This window comes from Gorilla gorilla, chromosome 6 (genome assembly GCF_029281585.2).
Source record: "Gorilla gorilla gorilla isolate KB3781 chromosome 6, NHGRI_mGorGor1-v2.1_pri, whole genome shotgun sequence".
NCBI lineage: Eukaryota > Metazoa > Chordata > Mammalia > Primates > Hominidae > Gorilla > Gorilla gorilla.
The window spans coordinates 161023319-161037046 of NC_073230.2; the positions used below are offsets into that span (position 1 = coordinate 161023319).

General features: G+C 37.7%; 1 protein-coding gene across 22 annotated transcripts in view; it reads right to left on the bottom strand.

Annotated features, from left to right (window-relative positions):
• The window catches only part of KMT2C (lysine methyltransferase 2C), a 300175-nt gene that overhangs the window by 68122 nt on the left and 218325 nt on the right, over positions 1-13728 (bottom strand). For all 22 annotated transcript variants that reach the window (XM_055392460.2, XM_055392455.2, XM_055392459.2 and 19 more), the window contains 2 exons: positions 3937-4065; positions 1742-1861 (listed from right to left, as the gene is read on the bottom strand). In XM_055392460.2, the coding sequence (XP_055248435.1) occupies positions 1742-1861; positions 3937-4065 (249 nt within the window). The remainder of the gene's footprint in view (positions 1-1741; positions 1862-3936; positions 4066-13728) is intronic.

Genomic DNA, 13728 nt, shown 5'->3' on the forward strand with positions numbered 1-13728 from the left:
TGACGAAATGGCAACTTATAAACTATTAAGGGAAATTCTGTGGGTTTAACTTTTTTGTAGGGTGTATTGAGAACACTCAACAAAAACCTTAAAGAAAACGTGTCCTTTAATACAGCAATTCCAAGTTCAGAAATTTATTATAAATTATTTGTAGGATATACACATTGTGAAAACATGACTATGAATATGCTAATAAATATGCAATGAACACTTATTCTTGAAATCAGAAATGGAAATAAATTTGGAGACTATGAAACTAGCAAAGAAACAAGAACACAGCTTAAATTTGACAAACAAACAATCAAATGATATTCTCAGATGCTTCATAATGGCAGGGCAAATGGCACATCCCTTCTGAAAATCAATATGGGCACTCTACCACCAGACTAAGTAAGTGAATTGACTCTTCTGAAAACTAGAAATAGACAAACATTTTTTACAACAATCTTTTTAAAGGCACCAGTAACCTAGCCAGAACGTAAGGAATCCATGAAAAACAAAAATTAAGATAAATAAGGAACCACAGAAGTAAGCAAAAAAGTAAAAGCTCTCCGAAATTTGCTGAAATCCAACGACCTCAAACTCCAATTTTCAGAGCATTGTGAGGAATAGGGAATAGAAGACAAAGCTTAAGGCCTCTCTCCAAGGCAGACAGGCCAGAGGTGACTTGCATAAAGGTGAGTCCCTCAGGGACTCCACGCTCAGGGTCAGTTTAATAAGAAATACACCTTCACGCAAACCATCACTTACCACCTCCTGCTCACCACCAATAGCAAAAAAAAAAAAAAAATAACTCCTGGCTGGATGCAGTGGTTCACGCCTGTAATCCCAGCCACTTGGGACGCTGACGCACCAGAATTGCTTGGACTCGGGAGGTGGAGGTTGCAGTGAGCTGAGACGGCACCACAGCACTCCAGCCTGGGCAACAGAGGGAGACTGTCTCAAAAACAAAATTTTTTTTAGATATCAGCTGGGCTCACATTTGTAATCCCAGCACTTCGGGAGGCTGAGGCAGGAGGATCGCTTGAGCACAGGAGTTCCAGGCCAGCCTGGGCAACAAAGTGAGACCCTGTCTTTGCAAAAAGCCAAAAAATTAGCTAGGCATGGTGGTGTGTGCCTGTGGTCTCCAGCTACATCAGAGGCTGAGGACAGGAGAACTGCCTGAGCTCAGGAGTGCAAGGCTGCAGTGACCCATGATTGTGCCACTGCATGCCAACCTGGGTGACACAGTGAGACCCTTAGATAGATAGATAGATAGATAGATAGATAGATAGATAGATAGATAGATAGATAGATAAAAACTGAGGTGCACTGTCACTTGAGAATTTCAAATTATATGATAAGTAGCTAAGGCAGTCAAAGAAAGGCTTTGGAGATGACCAGAAAGTACCTTATGTAACTAAGTTATTCACTCCCTAAACCATTTATATTTAAATATAGAAAATATATTTAATAATTTGATACAGGAAAAAAGAGCTTGTCAAAAAATCTCAAAAGAATAAAGTCTATTGGATTTAAACCATTTCCTTATAAAACCTGATTGCTGTATTACAGATATGAACTCTATACGCACTCAAATCCTTTCATCAATAAAAGGCAATAAGACTCTTATTGAGTAACAATAAGAGGCAATAAGGCTCTTATTGACTATAACATTATTTAGGATAGTTTTTTCCAATAGAAATATCAAGACCAAAGGGTTACATTAAAAAAAAAAATTTTTTTTAAGTCAGTACTATACCATCATCTCTGCAAGGTAACTGCTCAGAAATAGAGCCTGAGGAATCTTTTCTGATCACAGATCTTTTGGTTTTCCCTTGCCCAGTTCGACTTCTTTGCCGCACCATAAATCCACCAATACCTATCCAGAAAAGAAATTGGGTAAACTGATAAATAATTTCTCCCTACGTTTCCACAATACACAGGATAAAATTGCTTTATCTTGAATAGTAAGTCATTTTCCAAAATTAAATCTGTGCTAATCTAAATCAATAACCTGATTTTTAGGTAAAATAGAAGTTAAAAACGACCAAAAAAAAAAAAAAGGCAAAGCCACTCTTATCACTTATCAAACAGAATACAAAAAGACCTGTGTGCACTTCCTCTTCTAAACAGTATCAGTGTAAATATCAAACACTAAATTACGCTGGCTTATCTATTTGACAAATATTAGTGCCTCGTACATCAAATAACAGTCATGCACTGCATAATGATGTTGGTCAACAAAGGGCTGCATGTTAAGGCAGTGGTCCCGTAAGATTATAATGGAGCTGAAAAATTCCCACCACATACAGACATCACCGTAGGTATAATACCGTAGCACAATTACTTTATTTTTTTAAATGAATTTAGCGTACCATACAGCCTAAGTGTGTAGTAAGCTATACCATCTAGGTTTGTGGAAGTGCACTCTATGATGTTCACTCAAGGATGAAAATGCCTAATGATGTATTTCTCTGAACTTAAGTGATGGATGACTGTGTCTGTATATTAACCGGCTAACTGGTACATTAGCTGGAGGATAGAAGGCACAAACTACCTAGATGACACAAATATTCTTTGACTGATATGATTTCAGGGGGACGGTGTCTGGTACTCCAAGGTATGAGGACATTTATACATGGGACACATAGAGCCCTGTGGTTAACAGCATGGAATCTGGAGTCAGACTATGTAATTCTGCTTACTCACTAAATACTTCTCAATGCCTCAGTTCTTTCACTGGTTAAAAATGGGGGTAAGGCAAAGCAGCTTCTCATACATATGTTAAAAGGACAAATAACATAAGTGAAGTGCTTAGAATAGAGGTCTGGTACACAGTCAACACTATAAGTTTTTGTGAAATGATATCGCTGTCTAGCAATTTACTCCATGACCTAATGGGTCTCTCAATTAGAGGGCTGACTTCCATGTGAGGCAGAGGAAAAGAAAAAAAAACGGTAAATACAAGTTCCTGGAAGAAATCTGCAATGTCTAAAAAAGTACACTTATAAGCCTCATGATCAGGAAGAAATGAAATCATTTTCATAAAACGATTTAGAAGCAACTTATCTTAGGTCCTTATTATAGATATGACCTATTTAAAAGACAGGTTATCTTTTAAGGTCTCATGGAATACGAACGAAGTAAGAAAGTTCTTCCTTACATATCAAAAGGGATTTAGATCACTCTTACCAATAAAATATAAGCAATAAGAAGCATAAAGATTGTACAAATCCAATTTAAACCCTCATTGGTAAACAAGATATTAATAAACTGCCTAAGGAAAGCCTACTCAACACGTGTGAAAAGCGGGAAAAAAATTTTTTAAATAAATATATAAAAGCCTACAACTTCTGTATTGTGACAATTTTAATAATTTTTTCCAATAAGGCAAATAAAACTGACAAGCAAGACCGCTTTTCTCTCCACTCCTGAAGCAGATAAGAAATGAGTGTTTAATCAGTCATGGTTTTTAACTAGACTATAAATTCTAGGAGCCATAATAACTCTGTCTTATTCCCCTTCACACTGTATACTTACTGGCACTCCTGCATAAACACTGAAGTAAGTTTTTTCAAAAAAAGATATTAGAAAGTGAATACTGAAAATTAAAAGCGTTACAGAAGTACACATCCAGAGGAACTATATAAATGGCCTTCAAAGTCCAAGTATGAACAAAAGTCTATCTAGTAAAGCATTTAATAAAATGGTTAACATTTGGGATAAGACATTCAATAACGATTCATTGTGAAGTATTCACATATTCAAAATAAAGAACTCTAGAGCTAAAAGGTCGTATTCAAATAGTTTAGTTCTTTAATTTATGTGCACATATTTTTGTTTACACAGTTCTGAATCCTGAATATTTAATTTTAATTGAAGTCTTCAGTATTGTATTTTTCTTTAATTAACCAAGTGTTGATGATATTGAAATGTCTACCTCAGGCACTATACCTGGTCTGTATGGTTTCCTTTTTCTCTTTTTGACACCATCTGTTCCTTCCACTCCCTTGGTTTCATCATCCACAGCTTCCCGCTCAGGACTAGATTCTGATTTTCCATCACAATCCATAAGTTCTCCTTCTGGAAAAAAGTAAATGTATACACAAAACTGGAAAAACCTATCAAATATATAATCCCTACATAATGGGGAATAAAAAGTAGGGTTGTTGCTGAGCCATTTTAATTGTACATCCCTGTTGGTAGGGAAAGTATGAAAGGAGGTAGAAGAAGCCCCAAATGGTCGTAGAAATTGTGCTGCTTAGCTCAGTGTTCCATGAAATAAAACATAATCAGAGAAGGGGAACACAGAACTCAGAGTTCTGTTAAGTGCAATCCATTTGCACTTAACAAATTCACTTGCTTTTAATTATGTCTTCAGGTCCAGGTCTCTAGACTAGAACTCTCTTCTGAGCTTCAACCACAGCTATAATTGAATATTACCTAGTTACTGAAAACTGTATATCCAAAATGAACTACTAATTTAAAATAAACTTTCTCCTTTTTCCCATGTTACCTACCATCATTAAAAGGCATGGAAATGTAACCCGGAGAAGACAGAGGCCTGGAAGACCACCTTAATCATTCCTAATCTCTTTCCTCCTACAACCAAGACTCCTCAATACCTCTGAAATGCATTTTATCACTCTCTACTACCATCTTAGTCCAACCTCAGATGACTCACTATTAATACAACATGCTCCTATCTAGTTTCCCACCTCAAAGCTTATCTCTCTCCAATCAGTTCTTTAAATTACTGCATAAATGATCTTTCTATAAATATGTATCAATTTTCTGCTTAAAATCCTTTCATGTCTTCCCAATGCCCTCAAAATAAACTTCAAATTGCAAGGCCCATTACAACAGTCTCTTGTAAACTTTCCAGCTTCATCTCACTCCCACCAGTGAACTACACTCAGTTCTTTGAATGTATCAAGCTCTTTCTTCCACTATCTTCCCCAATTTCTGCCTTCTACCTAACTTATCTTTCAGGATTTATTCTAAACTTCACTGTATTAAAGAATTCCTGATATTTAGAAAAGATTATGTCAAACAGTTGTATGCTCCTATGTATTAATGTCATGCTTCATTTTTATTGGTTCTTTAAAATCTGTGTCCCTGCTAGACTATATTCTCCATGAGAACAGGTACACAGATTTTCTTAGTAACAGATGTATTGTTAGTAGGATACCTAATACATGTTCAATAAATACTTCACTGAATGAGGTAAATGGAATGCTTAGAGAATGCTATTTTAGAGAATGCTATTTTAACACTATGGTAATCAAACTTTTCCAAGTTACATATGCTTTACATTGTATTACAGGAAAAAGACATGTTTATCAAATACATTTTAAAATCAAGTTGTTAACTCCTTCAATATTCTCAGTATTAGAGATAACATATTTCTGTAATGGCATGAACAGGGTATTTGTCTTTTCTTTTTTATTATATTTGGTCTATATTTGAGGCCAATTCCATAACAATCTGATAATGGCTATCGACTTATGACTAAACCATGAAAAGAAAAGTTTATAGGCCAGGCACGGTGGCTCATGCCCATAATCCCAGCACTTTGGGAGGCCAAAGCAGGTGGATCACTTGAGGTCAGAAGTTCCGTACCAGCTTGACCAACATGGTGAGTCTCTACTAAAAATACAAAATTATCTGGGCGTGGTGGTACACGCCTAAAATCCCAGCTATTCAGGAGGCTGAGGCAGGAGAATTGCTTGAACCCAGGAGGCGGAGGTTTCAGTGAGCCGAGATCGTGCCATTGCACTCCAGCCTGAGCAGCAAGAGTGAAATCCCAACTCTCAAAAAAAAAAAAAAAAAAAAAAGGCCAGGTGCGGTGGCTCACGCCTGTAATCCCAGCACTTTGGGAGGCCGAGGCGGGCAGATCACGAGGTCAGGAGATCGAGACCATCCTGGCTAACACAGTGAAACCCCGTCTCTACTAAAAATACAAAAAATTAGCCAGGTGAGGTAGCTGGTGCCTGTAGTCCCAGCTACGCGGGAGGCTGAGGCAGGAGCATGGCGTGAACCTGGGAGGCAGAGCTTGCAGTGAGCCGAGTTGGCACCACTGCACTCCAGCCTGGACGACAGCGGGACTCCGTCTCAAAAAAAAAAAAAAAAAAAAAAACAGAAAAGAAAAGAAAAAAGAAAATTACTGAAAAATACAAGCACCAAAGATGACAATACCAATTGTTTACCTTCAAATAAACCCACCTAAAAGTTAATGACAGGGAATTTTGGGTTAAGGTGGCAGACTAAATTCATACGTTAAAATTACATTCTCCTGAAACCCTACTAAAAAACACACTGAAATAATCTATTTTTAAAAGATAAAATCAAGCTGTGGCATGGTGGCATGCCGGTAATCCCAGCTATTTGGGAGGCTGAGGTGGGAGAAGAGAATTGCTTGAGCCCAGAAGGTTAAGGCTACAGTGAGTTATGATCACACTACTGCATTCTAGCCTGGACAACAGAGAAAGACCCAATCTCCTTAAAAAAAAAAAAAAAAGACAATAGGAAAGGAGAAAAACAACTTAACAAAGGCAAATTCTCAGTTGAGAGCAGAAAGAACTGAAAAAAAGAATCCAGTTTATAACAATCCTCAGAAGGCTGAGAAACTAGGAAAACTGGCCACCTTTGGAAATAAGTGGGAGAAAACCCAAGCAACAGGAGATTTAATTATCTGCAGAAGTCATACTCCCTACACCTGCTTCCTAGGTTTACCCACTGAGAAGCTGCTACTCTCATTTGCGGGATGCAGGATTCCTGGGTGACCTTAAATGGAACAATGGGATGAAGATTGAAAATAGGACCAAGAAAATATGGGCATACTAAATGTGGACAACCCCATCCTGCTCCCACTGCCAGACCCCACGTTTCCCCACTGAATTCTCAGAAAGCTAGCAGCCAGATCTCTAGCCTCCAAGTATGAGGTTTGAAAAGACTGCTGTGGGGAACCTGATCAGTTCAAGAAGAACATCTAAAGATATGGAAACCAGAGGGTTCACCAAATGGTCAGCACAAATCACCCCACTAAACTTACAAATCGACAAGCACCACCACATACTCAAAGCTTTCTAATCAACTACTTAATTCCTTTTTTTAAAAATAAAAATACTATCTATCCAGTCTCCATCTTTAGTTCTTCACTTTTAATCATGCATGTACCATAAAGATTATCTGACAATGGTCTATAACAAGCTTGTCCAACCTGCAGCCAAGACGCTTTAAATGCAGCCCAACACAAATTCATAAACTTTCATAAAACATTATGAGACTTTTTATGAGTTTTTTTTTTTTTTTTAAAAAAGCTCATCAGCTATCATTAGTGTATTTTATGTGTGGCCCAAGACAATGCTTCTTCCAATGTGGGCCATGGAAGCCAGAAGATCTGCAACACCCCTGATCTGTAACATGAAAGACAGAGACCTGAGAACATAAAAGACAATTTGGAATTAACAGACAAAGTAGGAAGAAAAAAAATCTTAAAAAAGATTAAAATCCTCTGAGGGATAATATAAGATACCCATGAGGCAAGAATAGGATGCTACAAAAGAAACATTCAAAGGGAGGAAAGAAAGCTCTTGAAATAACTGAAATAGAAATAAAACTCAGTAGAGGAAGATAAAATAAGGACATGAATTGGAAAGAAGCAGAGAAAAACTGAGTATGTTTCACATCTGAAAAGCAGAATTCTAGAAAAAGAGAGGGAATTGTTATCAATAATATAGTTCAAGAACATTTCCTACCACTGAAGGATATAAGACAGCAGACTGAAAGAGACCACTCAGTGCCTAACAAAACAGATTTTAAAAATCTAAAATAGACAAAAACAGACGTTATCCTCATGAAATTTTAGAACACTGAGGACAAAGAATTTCCCAAAATCTTAACAGCTTCCAAGAAAACGCAGGTCACATAGAGAGAACCGAGTTCTTCATATACTAGAAACTAAAAGACAGTGGATCAATTGACTAAAATTGATAAATGAAAATGTATTTCCAACCTGGAAAAGATGAGTCAGGTAGGAAGGTAAAATAAAGACATTTTCAGAAGTATATAATGCTCAAAACTTACCTTCCACACATTCTCTGTCAGGGAGCTACGGAAGATACGTTCCACCCAAATTGAGGGAAGAAATAAAGGGAAATTCATGAAATTGCAGAAAACACATGTAACACAGGAGAGAACAGAAGATGATCTCCAGGATGATAAAGAGGAAATCCCCAAATTAATCATATGTAATGGTTTGTGGCCAAGGATAGCACTGGATCTAGTACAAAGGCCACCTTTCACCTGAAACAATGCACACAAGGACAGTAAAAACCAAGAGAGCACTTTTATTGATGAGGTTCATAGTGACACCAGTAAGCATACATGTTGAGACAAATGGCATAAAGTAGCACATACAGTGCCCTAACACAAGTGGTATCACTGTAGGCTAAAGTCTCTTCTAACCAACATCTTCACAAGGGCCTTCTGATTCCCACAGGCTGAAATAAAGAAAAAGACCGTATCGGCCAGGCACGGTGGCTCATGCCTGTAATCCCAGCACCTTGGGAGGCCAAGGCAGGCGGATCACGAGGTCAGGAGATAGACACCATCCTGGCTAACACGGTGAAAACCCATCTCTACTAAAAATACAAAAAATTAGCCAGGCGTGGTGGCAGGTGCCTGTAGTCCCAGCTACTCCAGAGGCTGAGGCAAGAGAATGGCATGAACCTGGGAGGCAGAGCCTGCAGTGAGCCGAGATTGTGCCACTGCACTCCAGCCTGGGCGACAAAGCAAGACTCCATCGAAAGAAACGAAGAAAAGAGAAGAGAAGAGACGAGACGAGGACAGAAAGAAAGACAGACAGAAAGACAGACAGAAAGAAAAGAAAAGAAAAGAAAAAGACCATATCACCCAAATATGAGAAATTCTCCCATATATACATACTTGTATCTAGATGACTAATCTCTGGAAAGTTATAAGAAAACACTGGTTCTTTCCAAGGAAGGGATGGTCAAAAGGTAGGCTAACTTAACATTGTTCACTCTTTTTAAGACCTTTGTATTTCTTGTATCATGCACAGGTATTGCCTATTCAAAAACAAACCTACAACAGGGAAAGACTGAAAGCTTTTCTTCAATATCTGCTACAAGGCAAGGATGCCTACTCTTAACACTTATATTCAACATAGTCCTAAGCCAGAGCAATCACATAAGAAAAGGAAATAAAAGGCATCAGCAGAAAAAAGGGGGTAAAATTATCCCTGTGTGCAGATGACATGATCCTGTATGTAGAAACCCCCAAAAATTCCAGTTACTAGAATAAATGAATTCAGTCAAGTAGCAGGATACAAAATCAATATACAAAAATCAGATGCATTTCTTTATACAAATAATGATCTGAAAAAAAAAATCAAGAAAACACTTACACTTAAAATAACATCAAAAAGAATAAAACACTGAGGAACAAATTTAATGAAGGAAGTGAAAGCTTTATATACTAAACACTATAAAATATTGACAAAAGAAACTAAAGACACACAGCCGGGCATGGTGGCTCACGCCTGTAATCCCAGCACTTTGGGAGGCCAAGGCGGGTAGATCACCTGAAGTCAGGAGTTCAAGACCAGCCTGGCCAACATGGTGAAACCCTGTCTCTACTAAAAATACAAAAATTGGCCAGGCAGGCGTGGTGGCAGGCACCTGTAATCCCAGCTACTTGGGGGACTGAGGCAGCAGAACTGCTTGAACCCAGGAGGCGGCGGAGGTTGCAGTGAGCTGAGATCACACCACTGCACTTCTGCCTGGGCAACAGAGCGTGACTCTGTCTCAAAAAACAGAAAAAAAACTAAAGACACAAATAAATATAACAATATCCCCATGTTTGTGGATTGGAAGAATATTGTTAAAATGTCCATACTATCCAAAGTGATCTACAGATTCAATGCAATCCCTATCAAATTTCCAAAGGCATTTTTCACAAAAATAGAAAACACAATTCTAAAATTTGTATTAAATCATAAAAGACCCTGAATAGCCAAAAGAATCTTGAGAAAGAAAAACAAAGTAGAAGGTTATCACACTACCTGATTTCAAGTTATATTACAAAGTGATAGTTAACAAAACAGTATGGTACTGGCATAAAAACAGACACATGGATCAATGGAACTGAATACAGAGCCCAAAAATAAACCCAAGCATATATTATGAGCTAATTTTTGACAAGTCCAATACGATACAATAGGGAAAAGATGGTGTCTTCAGTAAGTAGTGGTAAGAAAACTAGATATCTATATGCAAAAGAATGAAACTGCACCTGATGCCTATCTTACACATCATACATAAAAAGCAACTCAAAATAGATTAAATACCTAACACCTGAAACCATAAAACTCCTAGAAGGAAATATAGGAGAAAAACTCCTTGATATCCTCCTTGACAATGATTTTTTGGATATCACACCAAAAGCTCAGGTAGCAAAAGCAAAAATAAGCAAGTGGGACTACATCAAGCAAATAAGCTTCTGCATAGCAATTAAAAAAAAAAAAAAACGGGGTGAAAAGATAGCACAGGGATTAGGGGAAAATATTGGCAAACCACACATCTGATAAGGGGTTAAAATCCAAAACATATAAGGAACTCACACAACTCAGTAGCAAAAAAATCCCAAATAACTGGATTTTAAAATTAGGCAAGGACCTGAATAGCCATTTTTCCAAAGTCACACAAATGGTCAAATAGTATATGAAAAGATGCTCAACATCATAATCATGAGGAAAATGAAAATTAAAACCACAATAGATATCATCTCATGTCTCTCAGAATGACTATTATCAAAAAGGCAAAGACATAAGTGTTGGTGAGGATGTGTAGAAAACGAAACCTTTGTACATGGTTGATAGGAATGTAAATTAGTATAGCCATTATTGAAAACAGTATAGAGTTTCCTTAAAAAAATAACTACCACCATAAGATCCAACAATGCCTCTGTTGGGCATATATTCAAAGGTAATAAAATCAGCATCTGAGAGAGACATCTGCACTCCCACGTTCATGGCGACATTACTCCCAATAGCCAAGATATGGAAATAAACTAAGTGTCCTAATGGACAATTTACTTACCCATTCAAGGACAGATGAATGGATAAAGAAATTGTGATGTGTGTATATACATATATTAAGTCCTCCCTTAATCTCATCAATAGGTTCTTGGGAACTGAGACGTTAAGCTAAATGAACATACAGCAGGTCCTCAAGTAACACTGTTTCCTTCAATCTAATTTTGGCATAATGCAAAATGAAAAAAAAAATCAGTTTTGTCATACTTTTTTTCCCCTCTTAACCACAGTTTCTAAGAACTTACTGATGACAATGAGGACTTTATACAATGGAACAGTTAGCTTTAAGAAAGGAGATACTGCCATTTGTGACAACATGGATGAACCGGGAGGAAAGTATACTAAATAAAGTAAGCCAGACACAGAAAAATACTGTATGATCTCACTTAATAAGCAGAATGGGAGGCAGCGGGGTGAGAAGCTGAACGTATAGAGAGTAGAATGGTGGTTTTTAAGGGTCTGGAGGTAGGGGATAGGTGGGATGGGCAGAAGTAGGTCGGAGGGTACAAATCTGCAGTTAGATAAGATGAATAATTCTAGAGATCAAATTAATACACAGCATGAGAACCATAGTTAATAATATTGTAATGAAAATTTGCTGAAAGACATTTTAGGTGTACACACACAGAGAGTAACTATGGAAGGTGAAGGATACAGACATTTGTTTGACCATAGTAATCATTTCACTATGTATACAAAGCATGTTGTATACTTCAGATATGTATAATAAAAATAAATGAAAAAAAAAACTGTATCCTACCTGCCAAAAACAGTTTCAAATGCATTATGTCTTTGGATTTAGCAAGGAATTCACCTTTGCAGGCCCACTTACATACAACATTATAAATATACCAGGTGATTCATTGTACTATTCACAGTAAAAGATTGAAAGAAAGCCGAGCGCGGTGGCTCACACCTGTAATCCCAGCACTTTGGGAGGCTGAGGCGGGCAGATCACGAGTTCAGGAGATCGAGACCATCCTGGCTAACATGGTGAAACCCCGCCTTTACTAAAAATACAAAAAAATTAGCCGGGCATGGTGGCAGGTGCCTGTAGTCCCAGCTACTCGGGAGGCTGAGGCAGGAGAATCGCGTGAACCCAGGAGGCGGAGCTTGCAGTGAGCGAAGATCGTGCCACTGCACTCCAGCCTGGGCGACAGAGCAAGACTCTGTCTCAAAAAAAAAAAAAAAAAAAAAAAGATTGAAAGAAACCCAAAGGTCTATCAACAGGGGAAAGAACAGGAAAATTAAATTGCTTATATTTCCATACAAAGGAATATTTGCAGCCATAAAAAAATGAACGACAGTAAAAAGTAGTAAGACAAAAGGAACAATATATATATATACACACACACAAAATATATATATATATATACACACACACACACACATTTCCTTATACATGCATAAAACACATCTGGAAGGTTACACAAGAAACCTCTGAGGTTTCTGGAGATGTAAACTGGGGGCATGAAGGCAGGGGAAAGGGAGAGACTTCACTGTTTACCTTTTAATTATTTTCCAATTTTAAATCATTTGAATGTATAACTTGTCTAAAAATCAAATTTTAAAAGTTGAGGGAATTAACATTACAGAAAGTAACAAACCTCAAGGAAGCAGCCACCTTCACCAGATGCATAGTCTACCTCACTCTTCCCACTCTCCAGTAGTTACTGAATGCCAGTCCCCTCCCTCCATTCAGTCTGCCCCACCTGCTGGCCTTCTAGAGCCTCAGTGCAGTCCTATTCCCACACCTCCAAACACATCCATACACTGTGATGGTCGATCTGGGACCACCACTTGAGAGGAAGTGTGTTGTGTTTCCACTCTTGAGACAAACAGAGTGTTATTTTATTGAGGTTTGGGATTGTTTTCTTGCATTAACAGGGTTTCTAGATCCCAGGAGGTGAATGAGAAAGAAGTATGCTTTTATTGCATAAGGAATTTGTTTCTGATACACCAAAGTGATGATGTATGACTTTTCTTAAGGAAGCGGTTATTAGAAGAGTTAAAAATAAATAGGAACAAAAAGTCATAGGTATTGCTCCAATACTCCAGGAACATCACAGTTCGGATTCTGTAGATGTGTGTAATATAATGTGTAATATTACATTCTGACAACCTCAAGTTGAAAACTGCACAGCTGAAGATCACTTATAGTCAATAATACTTTTCAAACTTTAATTTTAAATTCATCAAGTCTCTACCTAATGTATTGTACTTTTTAATAAAGGAAACTGTCAGATATGCTATAATACAGAGGAAAACGTTTATATACTCTTTCATTATAATTTTTCCACAACTTCCAAAATGAAGAAAAAGACATGGAAATATTAAGCTCAGAGAATAATTGTGGCAGACAATTCCCTCATCCTAAAAGTTCAATTACCCCAACACAGGCATAATTTCTTACTAACTCAAAAGGAACTGAATTCACATATAAAGACAAGCATGGGATTCTGTTGAGTTCTGCTGGACACAGAACACAATTGCTCAAGCACTGGTTGAGCACTTGTATTCTAATAGCTCACGGTTACTGAGCACTCCATGTGTGGGAAGAGCCAGTGCTGGGTGCCTGGCATGCATCCTTGCACCTCATCAGCACAACTATCCTATGGGCTCATCCT